We start from the raw sequence: 23957 nt of genomic DNA on the forward strand, positions 1-23957 counted from the left end.
CGCGGGGCCGGGCGCGCGCAAGGCGGGGAGGCGCCGTCGCGCGGCGGGAGGCGCGGCGCATTCCAGCACACAGCGCACAGCGCACAGCGCGCAGCGGCGGCGCCGCCCCGCCCCGCCCCGCCCCCGGCCCGGCCCGGCAGCGGCCGCGGCGCCTGGCGCCGCGGGGCCAGCTGGCCGCGGAGGGGCGGCGAGGGAAGCTGGGTGCCGGGGCTGCGCGGCCGGGCAGGTCACGCGGGGCACAGGGGCCCGGCAGGGTGAAGCCGTGCACCTGAGCAGAAGGTTCGTCCTCCGGGACGGGGGAGTTCGCGCAGACTCCGCTGCCGCGCTCAGCTTTGTTCCGTTCAGGGACGATGCAGCTCAGCAAACTGCCACCGGTTTGCCCACGGTGTCGCCTCCACTGTGCTGCGCCCTGGCACGGGCCAAGCAAACAACCATTGTCCTCAAAATGTAAAGTGCCTCAAGCACTCGTAGGACCCCAGACCTCCACAGCGATTCCTCTTTGTCCCAAAACCAGGGAAACCCACAACCTGCCGCGGAACCCAGCCGGGCCGGGCGACAGCAGGGAGTGCGAGAACAGCACCCAGCCCTTGCCAGGCCGACAGTAAATTCCTCTCTTCAGTGAGGAACCCAGACATCGCAGTGGCTTGCTCTCCTCTAAGGCACTTGTACTGCTCCTCAGCATCAGTATTTGTAGAGTTATGTGGGGCCTAAAACTCACCAGGTTGAGCCGATTTGTAAGTTTAAAGCTGCTGAGAGGACGCCGAGTGCTTAACGAGCTTGTAGCACTGCACATCTCTGTGCTTCAGCTAAATTTGCTCCACTACTGGGCAGAGTGTGTGTAGACAGGGCAAAGTGGGAACTTCTCAAAACCAGGGAAAGCAAATGGGGTTTTGCCTGGATACAGAAATACTGGGATTTGTTGAGGGAGAGTAAGGATACTTGGTTGGATATTTAGATGGGGTACTGAACTAGCATCCTTGATCTATTCCTGCTTAGTCTGTATCCTACCAGGAACTTCAGCCCAGCTGAGCCCAGTTGGTGCCCATTCTCCCATGCCACACTTAAAACCGTGGGACATTTTGAAGCTCCTCTCCCAGTTGGCTGAGGGATTTTATACAGGGTTTTCTTCTTTCCCTCGGAGTAGGCTCTGATCAAATGAGTCCCCCAAAGGTTTTGGATCAGTGTTGAGGAGTTTGACTTCGGAAAGACTGTGCCATATTCACTTTAACCAAGCGGTGCAGGTGCTGGTGTCAGGCCATGAGTGCCAGAGCATGGGGTGCAAGCTGCAGAAGCACTGGTGTTTGTCAGAATCCAAGCCTGCCCTGCTTAACTGCTCAAACTCTTACTCAGCCACTGAGATTTTAGGAGTCGCCCCAGAGCGTGAATACACTAGCAAATGGTGAGCGATAACTCCCCCAGCCCAGACAGCAGAGGCTGGGGGTCTGCACTGGCTGTGTCTTGCCACCTTCCCTGTGAATGTGCCTGCACCAGGCATGTGCCGCTACCCTTCAGTTTAAAACACCACCACAGTTTGGTCACCGGTCCTTGGCACCTGTTGTTCAGCATCTGATATTGGCTCATGGTGATTTGGGTTTTACAGTGGAGGGTTTGGATTATCACACTGCTTTGGTGCTTTTTTAACTGCAACAGGGCACTTCTATCTTTCAGAAAGCTTCTGATTAAAACTTAGCAAAGCATATGAATAACCTAAGAACTTGTCTTTCAAAAAGGCTTCATTTTCTAGGTATTCTTAAAGGAATTTTTACGTTTCCCACTTAGATTTTAAAAAAATATATTAAATACCCTTCACAATTTATATTTCTACAAAAGCTTCATCATTGTACAACTCTATTAAAAAAAAAAAACCACAACAAAACCAGAACCAAATCAAACAAACAAAAAACAATGACCAAACACACAAACTGAAGAAAACCCATCCTCACACCCTCATTTATTAGTAGTTACAGAAAAGCCAGCTATGCCTGCACATCTTCCCAAATGGCCTTATTTCTGCTTATGTATTGCTGGTTCTCAAGGACAAGCTCCTTTCTCCAGCCTCCATATACACCTGCTTGTCTGTCTGCTTTCTTCACCTAGAAGAGGAACTCTGTCATACAGGTGTGTTATGTTACAGGTTTATGTATATGTTTATAATGTCATGAATTCATTTGAAAAAGGCTGCCTTAAAACCTTAACCTGAGGTCTCTCGCCAAGGCATCACACTCTTGCAGCCTCTGTTTAACCTCTTGCTGCACTGCTCTCAGGCTAATTTCCCCTAATTTGGAGTGGGGTGCTTGGGCCATAGCTGTGCTCAGGTGTCAACAGAGGCTACAGCTCTGAGCTGCTGGAAACTTGACTGCATGGGAGAACAGACTCACATCAAAGCTTTGCCTTTCCAAAATATATGGATGTGACTGGCTCAGATGACTCAAAAATCTAACTCAAGTTTCAGTCCAGCTTCCTTAAGTGGTTTCAACATTGCCATTGCTCTGATCCTGAAGAACTTGCTTTATTTGCAGACAGCTCTATGCTCAATGCTCTCCTTATCCCAGCTCCACACAAAAGATGTGTTCCCGGTGAAAAGCTCCATTGAGCTCTGAGCTGAACAGTGGCCCTGAGTTAAGTCTGAGCTATTCACAAGCCCCTTTAACTGTAGTGGCTGCCCCATCAGATTTATAGGTGGAAACTCAAGTTAAACCACCCCTTAGGCAGCAGTCAAGTGCTGTTAGTTATCCAGAGATTTCCAAAAAATCCCACATGTGCATCCCAAGAAATGTTAGTTGCACATGGAAGCAGCTACAGGAATTATTTTGTGGTCAGGGTGCATTTGAGCAGCTTGAATGTAGGGAATTCTGCAGTAAATATGTATCCTGAAAGAAATGATCCACATCAAAGCCTGCAATGTCTGGGGGGGAAAAAAAGGCACAAGTAAATAAAAACTTCTGCCAAAAGAAGAAACTTGATGTTAAGGCTAATAAGATGGATTGTTTCCATTGTGGATCAGCTGGGAAGCAGGGAGTTGAAACCGAGTTTGTGAAAGAAAGGAAACTTCGATATTAACATCCATCTGTTACAAAGATAAAGACACTGCATTTAGAACTGTAAAAGCATTTCAGATGACTTGAGGTCCCTCATGGAACTTACGTTCTTTCCTTTATGTATAATTTCACAATTGGATTTGATGTAAGTGCCCCTTTAGGTTTATCCCCTGGAAGCAGGTGGGGGGCTTTCACCCCATGGTTTCCCTCATATGTTTTGGGTTTTTTTGAGACACCAGATTGCTTAAGCTTATTTGAAAGCACCACTACTAATGTTATCTTAATAGCATTTTAATGTTTATCACTTCACCAGAGATCTCTCTCAGAAACCAGTCTGACCAGATTTCTCAACTTCTGTATCCTGCAAGTGCACCAATTTGCTTTGACTGTCTTTGTTAATGTTATAAAAATGGTTTGCAGTGCCAGTGCTCCTAAAAAAACCCTTCAACGTTAATTGCTTTGGTGCCAGGAAAATAGACTCTAAGGGCACTTGCTTTAAAAATATGATGTAGACTCTACTGAACTTCTAAAAATCTATTCAGAGCATTGCACAATATATACACTTTGTAGCATGGTGCTCTGAAAGGACTTTCTTTTGCTGCTAGTGGGAAGAAAGCATTGCTGCCTGCGTTAAAAAAGATCTCAGTTAATTTTGTTTTGTGCCATTTGCTACTTGTTACATATCTCGTGTCTGAAGGGCAGAATGAGACAAAATTTCAAGCCCTGTGCAGCACCATTTGAATTTCAGGAATTCTGGCTTTAATGAAAAAGCACTTTTTACAGCTTTCAGAATATGCAGGTCTAATGATGACAGGAATCTATTTTTTTGTCAATAGTAAAATACTCTGACTCATAGCCATTCCACCATGCCATCTCCTTTCTTCTTCTGACATGAAGGTTTCTGCACCTGTGTGGTGAATGAGATCAGTAAAACCTACCTACTAAAACTACCTCTCCAGAAATCTCTAGTTTTGGAAGGCAGCACTGGCTTATCTCACCTTGCAGGGTTAGTGTAAATGATACACTAGCTCTTCTGCCTAAAAACTAAGAGTAGTGCAGGGTCAGCTTGTGGGAATATCAATTTAGAGATGGCTAACCAGGTTTAGGTACTTATTCTTGCCTCTCTCAGGAAAGCACACAGAACTGATTTGATTTGTTAGAGTATTGCTACTTCTTGGATAGCAGTTGATATTGTGAAAGGGCAGACTTTGGTAAAGCCACCATTTCATACACTGTGAAATCTCATGCTGAAAGGAGGCAAAGACTCTCCAGATAAATACCCACTGAAAGTAATTTTTCTGCTCACAGGGCTTTTGTCTACAAGTTATCAGGCTTAATATTTCTACCTATTTTCATAGGTTTGCAAAATGTCTTTTGGCTCCTAATAAATGCCTGTTACCAGCTGCTGGGACTGAGATTTTACCAGGCAGTAGATCCAGTGTTCAGACTACCACTGCCAGACGCAGCCCTTCTCAGCCATCTGACTCAAAGGATAAACACAGCACAAACACATCCTGTGGAGTCCTGTCCGCTTCAAAATGTTCTGAATGGCTCATTTTGTGCCATCGGACTTTACACAGCTCTCATTTATGTGTTTGGGGTTCCAAATGATTTCAGGTCATGGAAGGGAAAGCCAGTAGGTACTGAGTGCTGTGAAAGCCTGCTCTCAAGTTTGCAGCTGGAAGCCATGCAGTCGAGCGTCAGGTCTAACCTAATCCGATGCAGGCATTCCTGGCTTCTAAACCAGACAACCAGACAGCTGCCTGGGTAACTGTTTGGAGGGAAGCAGTGTTGTGCTTGGAGTCACAGTGCCACAGCCTAAACAGAGGTGCAGCTGCACCATGTAAAACTGTTTTCAAAAGCTTTTCTTGTATGGGAGCAGAGTAAACTGCTCTGGTGTCTTGGATGATGGCAGGGTAGGGAACCGTGTGCCTGGCGTTTGACAGCAGTTCTCTGGGTGAGAGCTGTTTCTTAAGCAACAGCTCCCTGCTCTTTGCCACAAGCTGATTGACAGCAACAGGAATTACGTAGAGTGGAGAGAGGATATAATGGGCAATTACTAAGTAAGAGAAAGAATAAGGGATGAGGAAGGCCCTATTTAGAAAGAACATGTGGTTGTGTGCTGAGGCTCAGCTGTTCTGACTGCTGTACCATCTTGTCCTGCCCTGCCCTGTCCTGTCCCTTGGTTTCTTCTTCATTCCCTGTGAGTCAAACTCCACACTACAGGTTTGCTCTCAATAGCTCTCCAGCTGGGAGGGACCTGATTTATTCACCTTGGATTGAGAAATTTCACCTAACTTTCCAAAACATCTCTGAGTTTAATCCACATTCCTCTTGCATCTGCTCTGGCTTTAAAGTATCACTCAGCCAAATACATTTGGGATGTTTGCCTCTTCTTCCACACCCTCCTTCACTGAGTTTTCCTCAGAATAGGAGCTGCTGCCTGTTCTAACACTGTTTGCAACCAGGCAGTATCCTGGTCTGAGTCTGACCCTGAGTCTGACTCTAGAAGGGCTGTACTTTTCCAGTATGGGGGACAAAAGCAATCAGACATTGGATAGTCACGAAGGGAGGGTAGCCTAAATCATGCAGTAAGACTGAAATACACCCAGCAGCAGATGTAGAGATGCAGTTAAAAGATCGTTGCTACTTGCTTTAGTGCCCAGTTTCTTTTCCAGAAGCCATAAAGATGGATCTGATTGTATCAAGTCACTGTTCACTCCTAGCCATGCGCTCCAACTTTTGCTGTTCGCACCGCTGCAACTGTAGTTAGGGGGGGCGGGAGGGGAGGTGAAATGAAAACGTAGCCTAGATAAACATAAAAACGCCATGTCCTTTCCACTTCACCTCCAGTAATTGTTCAGTCAACAGAAACATCGTTTCACCAGCCTGAAATAATCCCCAGGAATCAGTGGAGTGTATGAGCATTTTCCCAGGCACACTCTCTGCACTAGCCCGGGGGGGTTACTGGCTTTTCCAGACCCTCAGCTCCTGCGGGAGCTGTGGCTGCCAGCGCCAGGGGAGCCGCACAGGGCAGGGCACCCAGGTGACGGCTGGAGGAGGCCCTCGGGGATGTTTTCTGCCTCTCTGCTTCCAGGTAAGTTGCAGGGTTGCAGCATTTTCAAGAGAGGTTTCACTGATACACCCACACCAGTACAGTACTGGATGATGCCCAGTTATAAACGAGGCTTAACGTTTCTTTTAAATACAGCTAATTCAGCACTCTCTGCAGAGTGATTTTTGATTTGTCCTTTATTTTTCCCCCCCGAATGGGAAGCTAGAAAACAAAAAACAGAACAAAAAACTCGCAACCAAACTGGTATCTCTGCTAACAGCTGCCGCTTCACCCATTGTCCTAGGCGGACAGCTCATCCTCAAACTCCACTTACAAATGTCTCCCTTTCAAGTCTTTTCTTTCGAGTATCATTTCAGCTCATCTCGGACTAACAAAACTCTGCCCACAAGGCAAAGGAACCGGAAAAACCGCATCCCACACACCCTGCAGGGTGATCCCTGCCCCTAGACTTTTGTCTGAGAGCCCAGCAGGACTGGGGATCGTTCAGTGGCCGGTACGATCGGTTTCCTCTCCCAGTCTGGGCTGAGGCCCTGAGGCACTACTGCACGATAGGAAAACCATGCCAGTCACGTTAACTCTCCCCTGGCCAGCCAGCCTGTCTGCTTGGAGACTCTGGGACAGGTGCAGTTGTCGTCTGAACTCAGTGTGCTTCAGCAGCACGGTAAATTGTCAGGGCAAAAGAAGATAAAATTAACTGAAGACAAAACAAAATGCAATCTTGTTTAGGCTAATAAAACATACATCTTCCCTAGAGTTCTCACCTGGCTTACAAAAGTAGACTGTTATGGCTAGAAAAAGGTCCTGCAACCTCTCTGTCTCAGGTGGAAAAGTGGACTAGGGCACCAAGATCTTATTTGCCAAGATAGAGAAACTTTGTTACTTCCATGAGATCTTAAGATTTATCTTCTGTAGATAGGTAACATCTTCTGTAACACAGCACATGCCATAACATAGCACAGACTACAGCTCCCTCTTTTGAAACACAAATGAAGTATTTAATAATTGGCTTTTTTGTTTATTTAGGGCATTGAAACGACATCAACCAAAATGTTGCCTAGCCTTTTCTCCTGGTTTCAGTGGGAAATTAAACCACTTGCTGAGATGGAAGAACGTGGATTTATTTCATCATCATAACCCTAACATTTCATGCACAGCTTCCTGGAAGACACTTAATAACGTTACCTGTCCTCATTTGCACTTTGAAACATTAACACTTGTTAAGCAGTCTTTTCTGCAAACTGTGAAGGTGTTTGAATGCTGTCAGAGCAACTGCTTATTCAAATCATTGGTGTGACAGAAATGCTGAGTAAAGAGGTGCCAGCGATTGTACCATTATTATTATTATTATTATTATTTTTAGTCTACGTTTAAATTCTGTGCCAATAATTTATATTGGGACAGGAACACAAAATACTTAACACTTCTCTCTCCTTCCACCTATGCCAGCCAACAAAAGCTCTAGTGCAATGGCAGGTATGCTGTTTGCAGAATTTCGGTAAGCTGTATTGGGAGGAGCACATTTTAGCTGGCATTACCTTTTTGTATTAGACTTATCCTAGTACATAAGGATGTTAGAGCTAGCTCATTCTGCCCAGGAGGAAAGCTCTGTCCAGCCCAGTATTCTGATTGACAGAGGCCATTAACACCTCCTCAGGAATTCAAGATCTAGGGGATTTCTGAGCCAGAAGTCACATAACTGCTTAGTCATGGATGTGTTTACTTTTTGATAAATTGCCTAATCCTTTCTATCTCATCTTTGGGTTTGGCCTCAAAAATATGCTGCGGTAAGAAGTTTCATAAATGAGAGGGTCTGTGGTAAGAAGTTTCATAAATGAGAGGGTCTGTATTTTGAGGTGGCAAGGTTCTAAAAAGGTATGGTTAGGCCATACATTTGAGAGAACAGAACAGCAGGGAGAGCCTGAGACAGCAGCTGGATGCATACAGCCTCTCAGAAGCCACACGCAGAGTGAGGGAAGCAGCTCCTTTAGTGTGCTGCTGCAGCTACAGAGCACAGGACACCCTCCAGTATGTCAGCTGGCTTCACCAGAGCCTCCTACATTGCTTTTCAAAGGTCTCTTTGCTGAAGCAGAGCCCTTGCCTTTCCTTTCCTTCCCTTACTTCATTCGTCATTCCACAGCACGAAACATTCCTGTAGTTCAGCTGTCTTTCTGGGCCTCTCCTGACATGCTGTCCAAAGGTCATCAAATACAATCTTCCCTCGCCTACAGCCTCTTGGCTTGGAGGTCTGCCAAGCTGAGGCTAAGTGGTAGCACTCCTGGCTCCAGGAGGCCTCTCAGGTGCTTGAGCAAACAAAGACTGGAGAGGAACAGATGCCTCGGTAGCACGTTCAGGCTGGAAACATTCACCAGTTCCTGTCTGGGACTCTGCTCTCCCCATGTCCTCTCAGACCGAACGCTGCTGGAAATCGTTCGCATTATGTTTCTCTCTCAGCTGCTGCAGCATGTTCTGTTTCTGTTATGCCCAAAGCAGCTTTGCCATGTAGAAGTCACTATCTGTCCAAACCTTAATTTCTCTTCAGCAGCTGCATCAGTTGAAGGGACTGTGTTAGTATCTTGGGTAAAACAGGATTACCTGATTCAAGCATAGTCTCCTCTCATCAGTTATGTTTGCAGTGCTTCAGCTTTAAACACATTCACTTAGCTACAGCCTAATCCCCAGCTTTTTGTCAAAAAGGAAGCAAATCCTTCCACCCATTATGAAGGAGAGCACATAGAATTAACCAACCAAGCTTGCTCAGAGAGAATCACACTGTGCTGTGACCCTAGAGGCCCGGCTGTTTTTCTAAGTCAGGATAAGGACACAGGATTTGCCTACATAAGGAAAAGAACACTTCGCTGCTGACAGTAGGTGTCAGCAGCAGATGACAATTTGTGCTGAACAGGATCTTGAATCGAAAAGCAAAAAAAGGAAAAACTTTCTGTGCTGTTTCAGCCTACTTTGAGCTTGATTTTAACCACAGTTTCAGAAACAGCACAGGCCAGTTTGTTTCTGCCTATGCTACAGCCACACGAATCTTTGCATTGACCTATTTCACTTCTTACTGCCACAAATTCTTTGCAAGCTGTGTATCAAAAAGCCCAAACAGGTCTGACTTTATCAAATAGCAAACCTGCTACAGTCCTAAATTTCCCACTCCTGGTGGAATGGTGTTGAAAGCACTGGTGCTATTATTCAAATCCACAGCAATAAAGTACTTGTCCTCCTCCTGGAAAAAGAATGTTAATGAAGTATTCCCAGCATGAAGATCAGCTCTGCAAGGTTGTTCCACCTCAACATTTTATCCACATTAATTACACTTTTCTTTTCCCTGCAACCATAATTGTTTTCTATGCCTTAAATCAGATGTGATGCATTGACAGCTGCTAAATGACATGAAAAGGCTTTGACTGGGAGATTAATAACTCTCACTTCTCAGCAACAGCAAAATACATTTTGAATTGATGGCCATTCCAGGGCTACCTCAATAAATACAATCCCACATAGATTACAAGGGCACAGGAGGCCTAAGAAGATGGGTAACAGAGGCCATGATCTCAGGGCTACGATCTCAAGGCCAACTCTCAAAGTAAATCCAGTAAACAAACAAAAAAATTCATGTGTGGTAACTCAGAGAACCTGGTCTTTAAGCATACTGTGATTTGTCTCCAACAAACTTCACAGTGCATAGTTGGAAGACAGAATTGGACTACAGCTCACATGGTCCTTAAAGCATAACTGACCTTCTCTAGGGATGAATGATGCAACTCTTAAGCCCAGTAAAATAATCCTAATAAATTGCTACTAGTTGCCCAGTGTTTCCTGCTGTGTGAGAAGAGTGAGCAGACAGGGGCAAAGGCTCCACCTGCAAAGCCTGGCTTCGGTAGTGCGTGTGTAAACTTGCTCTCCTTCATCATGCTTGTTTGCTGCTCTTTCTGGCCTTCTGGGTCCATTCCAAGATACACTGCAGTAGGAAAGAAACACGGATGTAGGGCCAAGACCCTCTTCCTGTACTTGGCAGTAGCAGTGTGGCATTTTCATAAGCATCTGATATCTTTAAACATACATCTACCTACAGGATTTGCAATGGCATGCCTGTGGAGTGGCTGAGCCAGTACATGCTAGGCCACCTTCCTGATTATACAAGCCTTAGTCATTCCCAAAGTAGGATAGAGAGAACATTTTTAGGTCTTTACCATGCTGCCTCTGTTCATCGATTGTTACTTTGCTTCAGCCACCAGCTGCTATCACTGTACCCTTGACAAAAATGCTTCTCTGATGGCTAAAAAAAAGTTCTTTCCACAGACATACTGCCCACAAAGGTCAATTCACAGTCTGACAGTTTGCTCCCATGACTTCATCTCAATCTTCTCTGCTCATGCCCAAACAGAAAGAACTAGAAGACAGTGGAAGATAAGACACACAAGCTACATAAAGGGAGCCTAGTGATTATTTTCAATAGCGCTGGCAAAACACAGCTGCGATAGAAGCAGAGATGCTGGAGAGTGCAAACTACTCTAGTTAGATACAGCCTTAAGAAAGCAAGAGAACTGGCTGCAGAGGGAAGCTTCACCAAAATATGCTAAGGCACACGGAGCCTCTCCCATGCAGCAGTTAATCCTACACTGCTCCAATAGCTATGGGAGGCAAACAAGGGACCTGATGAGGTTTCGGTATGCAGAGGACAATAGCACTCTTAGCACAGGCTGCATCCCTGTGAGATTAAAAAAACAAATATCCATTTTGTCGTTTTTTTTCCCCTCATATACTTTACTTTGGAGGCAGCTGAGCTACTTCTGTGCCAGAATCAGACAAATTCTGGAAATTATAAAGAACGGTTTGCTTTATAAACTAGGGAAAACAATACAAGACTTGTAACCAGTACTAAGTGGACAACAGCCTTCATACAAGTGCTACATTTCCAGCTGTGCAGGCAGGCATTGCTTGCAACTTTTTTCCAGCAATCAATCTGTGCAACAAGTCCTAGTATGGGAAGTTGTGGCCCCTGGGTTGATTTCTTTTCTGGAACTTAGTAATGTAAACTGATGATATGGAAGATTTTTGTTTAAAGAAAACACCAAACGAAACAGCTGAACATCCCAGCTTGCCTTGCTCCTAGGTCTCAACACACCTCTTGCAGCCATCGAAAAGAGCAAGTTGTATAGCATGACAATCTGCAGAACTGGCCAAGATCTGACCTGAGAGATGAATCACAAGACAGAGTGGCCTAGAGAAAGCATATCTCTCTGCCTCTTTTCTTTCATCACATGCTTCAGGGGAAGTCAGCTGTAAAACCAGGAGCTTCATTCCTGTAATGAGCTTTAGCTTTGTGTGAGGATGTAAACCATGTCAGTGTATGAACAGAACTCGTTCCAAGTGCCAAGTAGAACTGCAATTATCCTCCAAGAGCATTTAACAGTTTAAGCATTTACATATGCCTCACGACTATGAAGTTGCTGCCAAAACCCTGTCCAGGAACAAGAGGAAGTCTAAGACCTTCGAGATCAGACATTCAGGAAGGAAGCTCAAAGTTTCTCACAAGTATGAGCTCAAAGCTGCCTTACACAGGTTCTTTTTATTCTGGAGCTTTACCAACATTCTTGATCTTTGAACAAGGAAACTTTGCTATCTGAATCTGCAGGCCTTCATTTAACCCTACTTTACTACTGCCAAAAAGCTGAACTGTCTCTCTCTGCAGGTCACATCTCTGTTCAGTGAGGACACACTGCCAGTACAAGAAGCAGGTCTGTCAGCTGCTGTCCCCAGGCAGGATTCTGCCATACCCACAACCATGAATAGCAGCAGCAATCAGAACTTCTTTTGCAAGGTTCAGCTAGTAAAACCAAGAGCATGTCAACATAATGGAGTTTTTCTGCACACTCAGATGTGAAACCCTTTGTTTCCTTACATGGTCCAGTATTTTGTTACTGAACATCCAATCAATAAAATAACTTTATTCCCAGTATTGCTTTATTTTATTTAAACAATATTCACCTTGCCAGCTCTGTGTCGTAAAGGACACAGAGGTAAAGTATGTTATTACACCAACTGAGAGTGGAGATGAAATACAGCCAACACTGAAAAACAAACAGTGCTCCAAAGAAAAAAATACTCATTATTCACTTCCTTGCTTTACCAAAGAGAAAGGTAAAAGCATCCCAGGGATTCAGAAACTATGGTAATTCATCAGGTTTATGCATCAAATAATATTTCATACATAAACTATAAATACAAATGAAAATATTGTCTAAAATGTTTCACAACACATCCTAATATGAGAGTCAACTTCAGCTTCAGAACACTCAGTTAGCAAAAATCCAGTTTCATTGTTCTGGAATTAGTGGGCAAAGAGAGCATCAACTATGGCAAGCTTTAATCTGAATATACCACAGCACAAGTAGAAAATCCACATTTAAAAACCATTGTTTTTCTGTATTTGTTAAAAAAAATATAAAGATTTATCATATGTTTTGCCTCAAACTTTAACAGACCAACAGTAAGGTCTTTGCCATTTTCCTTTCTAGGTTGACAGAACACCCCGTTAATGAAGGTATTTTCCCCCAGTTATCTATCAGCTCTGAGCAGCAAATCACTACTTTATCCTCAAGTTACCAATTTTATCACGATTAGCCATTCTCAGGACAAGCTCTACAGTTTTCTATAGCTTCTGTCATTGACTTTTTAAAGACTTGTGTGGCACTATTTTCGGGGGGGGATTTTTTTGTATGTATGGTTGGTTGGTTTTACTCATAGAATCAGTCAGGGTTGGAAGGGACCACAAGGATCATCTAGTTCCAATCCTCCTGCCATGGGCAGGGACACCCTACCCTAGATCAGGCTGGCCACAGCCTCATCCAGCCTGGCCTTAAACACCTCCAGGGATGGGGCCTCAACCACCTCCCTGGGCAACCCATTCCAGGCTCTCACCACTCTCATGCTGAACAACTTCCTCCTCACATCCAGCCTGAATCTGCCCACCTCCAGCTTCGCTCCATTCCCCATAGTCCTGTCACTCCCTGATAGCCTAAAAAGTCCCTCCCCAGCTTTTCTGTAGGCCCACTTCAGATACCAGAAGGCCACAATAAGGTCACCTTGGAGCCTCTTTTCCAGACTGAACAGCCCCGGCTCTTTCAGTCTGTCCTCACAGGAGAGGTGTTCCAGCTCTCTAATCACCTTCGTGGCCCTTCTCTGGACTCGCTCCAGAAGCTCTACATCCCTCTTGTAATGGGGGCTCCAGAACTGGAAGCAGTACTCCAAGTGGGGTCCCACCAGAGCGGAGAAGAGGGGGAGAATCACCTCCCTCGCCCTGCTGGCCACATTTCTCCTGATGCAGCCCAGGCTCTGGTTGGCCCTCTGGGCTGCAAGTGCACACTGCTGGCTCATGTTGAGCTTCTAATCTACCAGTACCCCCAAGTCCCTCTACTCCAGGTTGCTCTCCAGCCACTCACTGCCCAGCCTGGATTTGTGCTTGGGATTGCCTCGATCCAGATGCAGGACCTCACACTTGGTCTTGTTGAACCTCATGAGGTTTGCCTGTGCCCACCTCTCCAGTCTGTCCAGGTCCCTCTGGATGGCATCCCTGCCCTTCAGCATGTCTGCTGCACCACACAGCTTGGTGTCATCAGCAAACTTGTTGAGGGTGCACTCAATGCCTCTGTCCATGTCACTGACAAAGATGTTGAACAAGACTGGTCCCAGGACTGATCCCTGAGGGACTCTGCTTTTCACTGGCCTCCATTTGGACATGGAGCCATTGAGACAGCCACTCTTTGGGTGTGGCCATCAAACCAGTTCTTTATCCATCTCATGGTTCACCCATCAAACCCATGTTTCACCAGCTTGGAAACCATAATATGCTGCAGGATAGTGTCAAAGGCTTTGCTCAGGTCCAGGTAAATGACATTAGTTGCTCACCCCTCATCTATTAACGTTGTGACCTGTTCATAGAAGGCCACCAGGTTTGTCAGGCAGGATTTGCCCTTAGTGAAGCCATGCTGATAGTACCCAATCACCTCTTCACTGTTCTTCTGTCTCAGTAGTGCCTCCAGGAGAATCTGCTCCATAATCTTACAGATTTTTATTTTGTTTGGCTTTGGTTTTTTCTTGCTGAAGCTAGACAACGAGCTCAGGCATTACCATTTGAGCCAATTATTTCTACACTCATGAATGTACACAGTTGCTTTTTGATGAGTAATGCTGAAGTCGCTCTCCTAGACTAACCATACCTGCTAAATCTCCGTGTGGAGATGCACGTTGTACCAGCAAAATAGTGCTTGGCTTTTGCAGTTAATAGTTCACATCAACTCCCAGGCACAGTTATTTCCAGAAGGACAAAAGCAATGCTTCCCAGACTGCAGCCAACATAGAAAAGCTGTGTGCCCACACAGTTCTAAGCTGTATTAGAATGGTCTCTGAAGAAGACCTGGTGGGTCAAGCAGCCCACTATTCAGTCTTCTCCTCCCTCCCCACTTCTGAGAAATTTTTGGGTTTGTTCATCAATGCCTCCCCCAGGGCACAGTCAATCACAGAAGAACTGTATGTCACTTCTCAAAGCCCAAATACCATCACACAACAAAGCAACGTCTCCCATTCTTTGACAGCTCTTTGTTTTTAAGAAGAACATTTGGGAAAGTTTACATCCCATTAGACACTCAATCTCCTTTCTTTGCTTAGTCTCAAGGCCCGTTAAGATCCAGAGATATCATCAGCTTTGGCCTGAGAATGCTCCCTTCCCTTTTGCAATGAGCATCATCGGCTTACCGCGTTCTGAACAGATTATATGGTAGCACAGACTGTTCATATCACAAGTTTTCCACAGAATTGCTAACGTCCACCGCAAAGCAAAAAGTCTGGATGTTCAGTGTGAGCAGAGACTGGGAAGGACCATCTTGCCTCTTTCTCAGCTTATTTATTAGTTTTCAAATAATTTATAAACAAACTCCTCAGGTTTGTCCAGCCACTTGGATAAACCCTAAACCATAGAATCTTCAGTCTGCAAATTTTGTCTCCAATAGTCACACAGAACAAACACAAACATTATATTAACGTTAGCCTCTCTACTACTGCTCTTTTCCACGACGGAACACTAATCTGAGCATCTGACTGCACTTACAGTAGCATTTGGATGAATTTCACAAAGACTAAGGTAGCTTCAAAGAGCAGCACCCTTTAGATAACATGTGGATTATACACTAGGCCTTTCAGATGCTGGAATTCCAAGAAAAAACAAAAAATTCTGAAATTCTGGATTAAGTGAAATTGAAGCCAGAAGATGAACAAACTACTGGTTTTGAAAATCAGGTAAGGCTACCATTACCACAAATCCTTAGTTACAGACAGATATATATGCACTGTAACATCACTAACTTCTTGACTTGGGTGAGCATTTTGTATTTTAGGAGAAGTTGTTGTTTTGAAAAAGCGGATGTTCCAGCACCTGTGATACCCTAGAGTCCACATTTCCACAGGGAAAAAGATGAATTCTTTGCCTAGTCCTTCATTTCTCATATTAATTTCTGAAGCCTGCTACTAATAAAAAAAATGTACTAGTAACCAGGAAGATTTAGTTTAATCACTCAAAGGTAACAACATCAAGGATTTCATCTTCGTTTTGTGCCCCCAAAGCCTGCAAAATAAAAAACATAGTGTCATCTTCACTACAGCCTTTCCACTGGGCTGTCTAGTTCTAGAAAGGCAAAAAGTGGCAAGCAAGGAGTTAAACGTTCACATGAAGTAGAACAGCAAGCAACTGTGGGCTGAATGGCCTGAAAAGTATGATATTTTTCTAGAATTAGACAACCTGCTTTCTACAAATAAGCTTCACAGAGAACAGAAATAAGGGACACTGTTACATGACCATCTGTACCAGTTGGTAAAACAAATCAACGACTGCTTGTGGAACCTCAGCTAACACCTGTGCATTTTTGACAGGTCAGAGTCTCTTAAGCTTCAGGAGATTAAAATTTGTTTTGCCTTACCAGAAGCAGTTCTTGTTCCTGAACTGCTGTCTTGAGTTGAATTGTTTGCTGGCCCATTCATTGGAGGTGCAGCTGTGGGATGGGTCCACATGTCATAATATGGGGAACGCGGCTGTGCTCTGATGACAGAGCAGAAGAGAGGCTTCATTAGTGACCTTATAAAAAAATAAGTTACCCTTCCAAACAAGGAGACTGGATCTCCGAGGGAAAAAATGTATGCAAGCAGTTGTTTCAAAACTGGATGTCTCCACAGTTAATACAATTAGCACACTGAGAGCAAAATTAACCAATATTGTCAAAATAACATCCGTAGGCTTTCAAACAGAAATTAAACCTCATTCTTCAGGATAAGCAATTCAACAACTGCAGATGAGGACATTTTAATCTTAGATTCTGACAGACAAGAAAGCAGATTTGACATCTGAATTTTAAATGCATTTTGGTAACATCTATACTCTGGTCATGCAATATGAAATAAAACATCTCTCTGTTAACTATTCTGAAAAGGTTTTATCAGTAAGACTAATAAATCATGACCTGTGACTCACTGATTTAAATTACTTGTTTCTATGGATATGGAATCTCCTCCTGTTGAAATTTCCAAATAGCTATCTCACTTTCCAACACCAGCATTTTCTGGCACATATTTAAAACAACTAGCAGAAAAGTAAAACAGTGGACCAAAACTGTTTAAAAACATTGGGTGCTCTAGAAACTCTCTTACACCCCAAGTTTTTACTTCCTCAATAAACAGGCAACAAGGCTTCTGTCATTTACCAAAAACCCCTCTATAACAGAGGAAGATGCTTTAACACACTCTTGTCCATATGAGCTTACTCCCAAACTTTCAATATAAAAACATGTATGTGGTCACACTTCATCCATTACATTGCTGCATTCCTACAGGATTAGACTCGATGCAAATGCACTTAACTGATAAATAGAGAAAACTGCTTGGGCTCTGAAGATTTCCTGCAAGAGCCACAATTTTTACTCCAATGAAGTCTAAAATAGAAATAATTGCTCCCTTTAAACTGTTTACCTAAAAATGTTGCACTTGAAATGTTTTAAAGCGTTTAGCTAATATGACCAGCGGATGTTTACTCCAGCACTGAAACTGCTTTTGAATGCTGTTTGTGGTGTTCTTCCAAAACAGAACTTACATATGACCTACAAGTCCTCTGGAAAACCACGCCTCTCGGAATTCCATGCATGGGCCATTAGGAGTCTGTTGATTAAGGGCTGTTTAATCTGACCACACTGTCACAGAACAGCTGTGGCACACACATGCCGACTTTAGGAGACGCTTCCTCAAAAGTATTCTACAAGTATGGTTTTAAAGCTTGAACAACACAGGCATCACATTTTAGTAATCATGTAAACGTTATATGGTATATCTCCTGAAAGCTTAAATACTTAAAACCTGATTGAATAGTTTACCTGTGACTGCCAGCCAAGTAGCCCAGCAAGCCTCCTGCTCCTAATCCAGTCCAAAATCCTGGTCCTGAACTGGTTCCATAGCTGGAGTGAGTCCCAAAGCCGTTACCTTCTTAAACAAAAGGCAAAACGTATCAGTTAGTGGCACCTTGTGGTGGTTTTGGAGCACCTAAACCATAGCTAATCGTCAGGCCAGCTGTTGCAACAAGACTCTCCTCTAATTAAAGGTAGAGTAAGATGGAGGACAAACTCCCTCTGATTTCAGCAGATTGCTGATCAAACTTAACTTGAAGGGCCTCAGCTCAGAAAGCAGGAAAACACACAGGTATGAACACTAATGTAAAGAGCTTTATGCTAAAATTTAGCTTCCACTCAATCTCACAGCCCTGATAGTTGCAACACGTGACAGTCCCTGTCTGCATATTTATAAACAGATGAATTAGGTTAAACGTTGAAAATAAAATGAAGAACAATCTGCTCAAGGTCACAACAAGCCAGAAGCAGATGCAGAAGAGAAATCAAGTAGGTAAGACCAAACAGTGAACTAAGCGCTAAGACACAGAGCTTCTAACCCCACTCAAAACAGCTGCACTGTTTTGAGTAACAATGGCTCAGCTAACGGCCAACATTACTTTGTATTGTTTCTCCTAATCCCAGTCTGGCATTTGTTATCAAAAGACATGCTAACTGCAATCACATTGCAAAGTTTTTATTATGCATGTGTCACCAAGCTTGACAAATACCTTGATGAAATTGCAGTCATATGGAGTGGATCGTGGGGGAAGGCCCCAGAGTAAAAGACTTTTCACATGTGACCTGCCTAACACGAGGTTCTGACTCAGAAGCAGATGTCTTCTAGTCAGAAATAGAGAGAAAATGCAAACCCAAAGCAGAATCATTTGCTGGTCCAGAGAAAAACAAGAATAAACTCAATCTGTGTGTTACACAGGGAAGTGTAAAAGGCAGGGTCTGAAAGTAGTATTAGGATCACCCTGAAGTACACTGACCTAAACAAGCAGACTAAAGATTTTGGATGTAAAAGTTTTACAGGGCCTAGTTTGTCTTCAAACTGGTGTGGATTGCTAAGAGTCATGGAGGACAAAAAAAACCCAAACAAACAAATAATTACAAATTAAAATTCAATGTTTGAGTGGATTGGGAGAAAGATAAAGTCTGACTGGGATCATATAAAGCCATTAAACTATGCTGATTTAGAACAGAAAATGAACCAACTCACTTGTTCAAAAGCACCATGGCTCATTGTTGACTCAGAAAAAAAAAGTTATTTTTTGTCGAAATATCTAGAGTAAATATTAAGGGCCATGTCAAGCCACTAACAAAGAAAAAGTAGAATTTAATTAAGATAGGCTTGCTAAACAAGTTTCTCAGGACACATTCTGCATGCTAAGGGCACTTAAAATGAGGCAAATTAAACATTAACAGCAATAAGTGAACGACATTGCTTTTCATTACTGTCCAGATTCTCAAAGACATTATAATACATGCCTGGAACACGTGGACACACATAGACACACACTCAAGAAATGTGCTTTTGCCCCCCTGCCAAAATTTAAGGTAGACACTAAATGCATGAAGTACCATAACAGTTCACATTTTTAGGCTGGTCCCATATTCAGAAGGTCTTTCCTCCTTGCTCTGTTTGAAATGTAAGGAGAAATCACTTGTGCCATAAATCATGCATTCTATATCTCCCAATGTGTGTTCTAAGTGTCTCAATTTTCAGTAATAATCAAGAAAATGGATTTTTCAAGGTCCTGCCCTTGCTAGATTTCAGACTCCCACAATCACAGAATCATAAAATGTTAGGGGTTGGATGGGACCTAGAAAGATGGAGTCCAACTCCACTGCCACAGCAGGATCACCTACAGTAGGACACGCAGGAACATGTCCAGGTGGGTTTTGAATCTCTTCCTAGAAAGACTCCACAACCCCTCTAGGCAGCCTGTTCTAGGGCTCTGTCACCCTCACAGTGAAAAAGTTTTTCCCTGTGTTTAGGCAGAACTTCCTCTGCTCCAGTTTGCACCTATTGCCTCTTATCCTATCACTGGGCACCACTGAGCAGAGCCTAGCTCCATTCTCCTGACACTTGCTCTTTACATATTTATAAACAATAAGGCCAGCTCTCAGTCTCCTCCAAGCTAAAGCAACCCAGCTCCCTCAGCCTTTCCTCATAAGGCAGATGTTCCTCTCCCTCAGGCAACTTTGTGGCTCTGAGCTGCACTCTTTCAAGCAGTTCTCTGAGGACTTTCTTGAACAGAGTGGCCCAGAACTAGACATAATATTCCAGATAAGGCCTCATCAGGGCAGATAGAAGAAGGAGGAGAACGTCTCTCGATCTACTAACCACATCTCTTCTGACAAACTCCAGGACTCCATTTGCCTTCTCGGCCACAAGAGCACGTTGGACCCCCCAGATCTCTCTCCTCTACGCCGTTGTCCAACAGGTCAGTCCCGAACCTACACTGTTCCATAAGGTTGTTCTCTCTTACATGCAAGACTCCACACTTGCTATTGCTGTATTTAACAAAATTTCTCCCCACCCAACTTTCCAGCCTGTCTAGGTGCTGCTGAACCGCAGCACAGCCTTCAGATGTGTCAGCCACTCCTCCCAGTCAGCAAACTTGCTGACTCTGTTGCCTCAGCCAGGTTGATAAATATACTGAATAGTACTGGTACCAGTACTGACCTATGAGGGACTCCCACCAGATACAGGCCTCCAGATAGACTCTGTCATATTGGCCACAACTCCGACTTCCCTTCAACCCGCACACAATCCACCTCACTACCTGATCATTTAGACCACACTTTCTCAGTGTAGCTGTGAGAGACAGAGTCAATTACTTTACCAAAATCAAGATAAACCTCATTTACTGTTCTACCATCTTCTATCCACCTGGTTATGTCCTCATAAAGGGCTATCAAATTGGTCAAACATTAATTTCCCCCCATAAAACCATGATGACTGCTCCTAAAGCCCCTCTTATCCTTGAGACAGCACCAATGATAAGTTGTTCCATCACCTTTCCAGTGATGATGCTGACTAGTCCATGGTTACCTGGGTCCTCCTTCTTGTCCTTTTTCAAGACAAGAGTGACTGCTTTCCTCGGAGTTCTCAGGCATAACAAATGCATTGGTGCAATTAATTGATAAGGAACAGGACAGAAGAAAGTAACTCTTTCCTTTGTTTCACCTCTGCCCAGTATGACAGAGCCCTGTTTTACGACCAGGGCTCTTAGTAGATACTACAAGAATGCCAGTGACTCACACAAGATCATGGATACACATACAACATAGACAAGACTGGCTGAAGTCTAAGATAACTACGTGGAAATCAGTTTCCAAAGCCATCAGTAACAGAGCAGAAACCCTTCAAATTTCTGCTGCAGACACATAGGAAAGCTTCTACTGCACATGCCCTGGCACAAGAGCATATGAAAGAATTATACTGGCACCCTCTGTTGGCCAAGAGACTTGAGCCAACACGGAAGAGAACACTAGCAAGCATTACTGAAATACATGCCTTTAAGTAAATGTAATTAATCTTTGCTGTTTGTTCACTTGACAGAATCCTTTATCTCAGGAGCAAAACCAAAAACCCCATGCAACTTGACAGAACATAATTTGAGCTCTAGGGCTGCGAGCATCTCATATGTCCAGAGGGTTAAATGAGCTGGTCAGACACCAGATGAACCAGGTTTATCTCTCTAACACATTAAGGGCTGACCATTCATTCAGTGGCAAAAGTCATCAGTTTTCTGAAAAAAAATAAAATAAAAAGTGCATCTCTTCCTATCAGCAGCCTTGTCACTGTTCTGAAATACCCAATTTCAGAAGAAAGGTACTACATGAGATGCAGGCACTACAGCACTAATTATAGTTCATGGACACTGTTCTCTGCTCTGGGAACCAAATCTTTCAATCACTGAAACGACACTGAAGCACTTATTAAACAGAAGATTGACACATGATACTCAACTCCATCAACTTTTGTGAATAGACCCAGAGGTCAGGTAGGCCAACAGCTTAAAGACACTTCTGTAAAGTTTCAAAGCGCATCTGCCTATGTGAGAATACTCTCTTCTCCCAATCACTTAAGAGAATTATTCTTCCCTGCCACAATCCTCCTATTTCCCAGAGTATGACAACATGTGCAGATCATGGGAAGAGACATTTTCAAAGGATCAAAGTGCAGCTTGCTGCACAACCTGCTCTGAAAGCCTGTGGGAAACCGAGTTCTTACTTCCACTTTTGAGCAAAGATCAGAATGCAAAGCTGGCTGCAGGCTCTGCAACCAATTCAGCAATCAACTGCCAATGCTCTGGTTTTAAGTCCATACCCATAGTACCACCCTGCTTCCTCTTTTCAAATAAACGGCTTAGAGCCCTACCTGTGAAGCTGTTCTTAAAACCAGGAGGAGGAGGTGCCTGCTGACTCTGCCAGGAAGGCCTCGTGAATCCACCACTGTCACCAAAACTCTGCTGTGGCTGCTCACTACTGAGGAAGAGCTTGTATGCTCCAAAAGCAAGAACCAGAAGAACAATTATTATGATTGCTCCACCAACAGAATCAGAAGAATCCTTCCTCGGCTGGTAGTAGTTAGAGCCAAAGCTTCCAGAGTTCTTCACTTTCCTTTCACCTTCCTCAGTCAGCTCTAGCCTGAAGAGCAAACTGCAGGAGCCTCTTAAGATGTAAGGATCATCTGGATAATCATAGCCTTCACAGTTCACTTCGATTTGTCCAAAACGGTACGTACTTTCCAAGTCTGCTTTACACTGCCACTGAAAAAATAAACACAATAGAAAGTAAATCCTCCCAGGCCAGAGATCAAAAGACCTGCCTCCCCCACATATGCTCTGAAATAAAGCTGCAATTGCTAACAAATCATCTAAAATGCCACGCACTAAGACATTTCTGAGCGCTCTTATTTTGAAGAGGACTAGAAATTTAAGCTAACCAAGAATGCTTCTAAAAATCTTAAAACTTAAAAAAACCCCAATAAACTAATCTTTCAGAATGCAAAAGACTTACTACTGTGGAAGACTTTATTTTTTTTCACTGATCAGGTTTCAAGTATCCTTTTTTTAGGTACGAGAATGGTCTACAAATAACCTGTACCCTGTGTAACCATTAGTTACTTAATACGAGTCCCATGTAAACTGGATGGCAGTAGTATTAGCAGTAGGTGGTGATCAACTGTGCTGTGCATCACTTGTTTTGTGTATTCTCTTATGACTGTGATTTCTTTCTCTTCCTTTTCTGTCCTATTATATCATCTTTCTTTCTCTCAACCCGTGAGCTTTTGTTTTCTGTTGATTCTCTCCCAATCCCATTGCAGGGGAGTAAGCAACTGCCTCTGTGGTATTTAATTGCTGAAGGGGGTTAAACCATGCAAAAAGAAAACAAAATGCAAACCGAATTAACACCCTAGCTCATTGCTGTTTTACCCTTCAGAAGTTACCAAGTCTGAGAGAAAATTAAACGCTGAACAAGTTTTAAGCAGTTACCTGCACATCATAGCCATCCCAGCCTTTGTTGTAACACTGAACAACCTCAGGGACATGGGAACATCCAGCAGTGCCTCCTGTGCACTGTAACTGAGGGACCGCAGCTGTTCGCCGAGATGTTGTGTACTGACCTCTGTGGAGAGTAAGCGCCTGTACGTCCCTCAGCAGAAGCCTCCCTGAAACAGGTAGCATGAAGGTCAGTGCTGGCGCAGACGCGTTTTCCCTTTTGCCACAGGGACCTTCCTTAGGAAAAGGCGGCAACCCCCAATAGCGCGCTCCTTCAAGGGGGGAAGCTCCAGGAAACATCAGACGAGCGAGTCCCCCCCCCACTTCCCTCGAGAAGGATCCGTGTTATTCCCTCTCAGAGCGCACAACCCCTTCTGACCACACAGTGGGATTGTTACTGCGGTACAACCCGACTGAAAAAGAGCCCAAACCAAACCCCCCTCTGGCGCAGGCCACGGCACAGCCAGGCCACGGCACAGCCAGGCCGCCGCTAACGCAGCGGCGCCGCACTTCCCTCCTGCCGCCGCGGTGACGGGAGCGGCGGAAGGGTCAGCCGAGGGCTCGAGGCTCCTTCAGGCGCGAGGACCGCACAGAGACACAGCCTCAGCCCTGCGGATCTCACCCGGCTGATCCCAGCACAGCGCAGGGCCCGCGGCGGCGAGCAGGAGCGGCAGCAGCACAGGCACAACACCCGCCATGACGGCCCCGAGCTGAGTCACCTCCCCGAGCGCGGCAGGGCACCGCTCATTGGCTAATCGCACCGGAAAGGGCGGGGCCTGCAGGGAAAAAGCCTGGTGCGGGCCGCGGCTGTCAGAGTTACGGGATAGGGCGCCCGAGGGGTGCGAGCATCTGTCTCTGAGCGGCCGCGACACCTTCCCGGGCCGGGGTGCGAGCATCTGTC

The 23957-nt window shown here is 44.5% G+C and overlaps 1 protein-coding gene across 2 annotated transcripts; it reads right to left on the minus strand.

Annotated features, from left to right (window-relative positions):
- Positions 1-14999: 14999 nt before the first annotated feature.
- Positions 15000-23917, minus strand: SARAF (store-operated calcium entry associated regulatory factor). Of its 2 annotated transcripts, none has more exons than XM_064148595.1 (6): positions 23679-23917; positions 23051-23226; positions 21934-22324; positions 17529-17634; positions 16089-16207; positions 15000-15736 (listed from the first exon to the last, which is right to left on the minus strand). In XM_064148595.1, exons 1-6 carry the CDS (start codon positions 23752-23754, stop codon positions 15711-15713), a joined length of 894 nt encoding a protein of 297 aa, XP_064004665.1. In that variant the 5' UTR covers positions 23755-23917; the 3' UTR covers positions 15000-15710. The 2 variants fall into 2 exon arrangements, with proteins under 2 accessions (XP_064004665.1, XP_064004664.1); XM_064148594.1 differs by having other exon boundaries at positions 17529-17637; positions 23679-23904.
- Positions 23918-23957: the final 40 nt, after the last annotated feature.

Source organism: Pogoniulus pusillus, chromosome 9 (assembly GCF_015220805.1).
Source record: "Pogoniulus pusillus isolate bPogPus1 chromosome 9, bPogPus1.pri, whole genome shotgun sequence".
Taxonomy (NCBI): Eukaryota; Metazoa; Chordata; class Aves; order Piciformes; family Lybiidae; genus Pogoniulus; species Pogoniulus pusillus.

Excerpts from the sequence above, each read along its gene's own strand:
- SARAF (XM_064148594.1), bottom strand. The coding sequence starts at position 23,754 with ATGGCGGGTGTTGTGCCTGTGCTGCTGCCGCTCCTGCTCGCCGCCGCG. Across the intron at positions 16,208-17,528 it reads TACTTGGCTGGCAGTCACAG|AGCACAGCCGCGTTCCCCAT; the intron begins GTAAACTATTCA and ends CTCTGTCATCAG. Across the intron at positions 15,737-16,088 it reads AGGAACAAGAACTGCTTCTG|GCTTTGGGGGCACAAAACGA; the intron begins GTAAGGCAAAAC and ends TTTATTTTGCAG.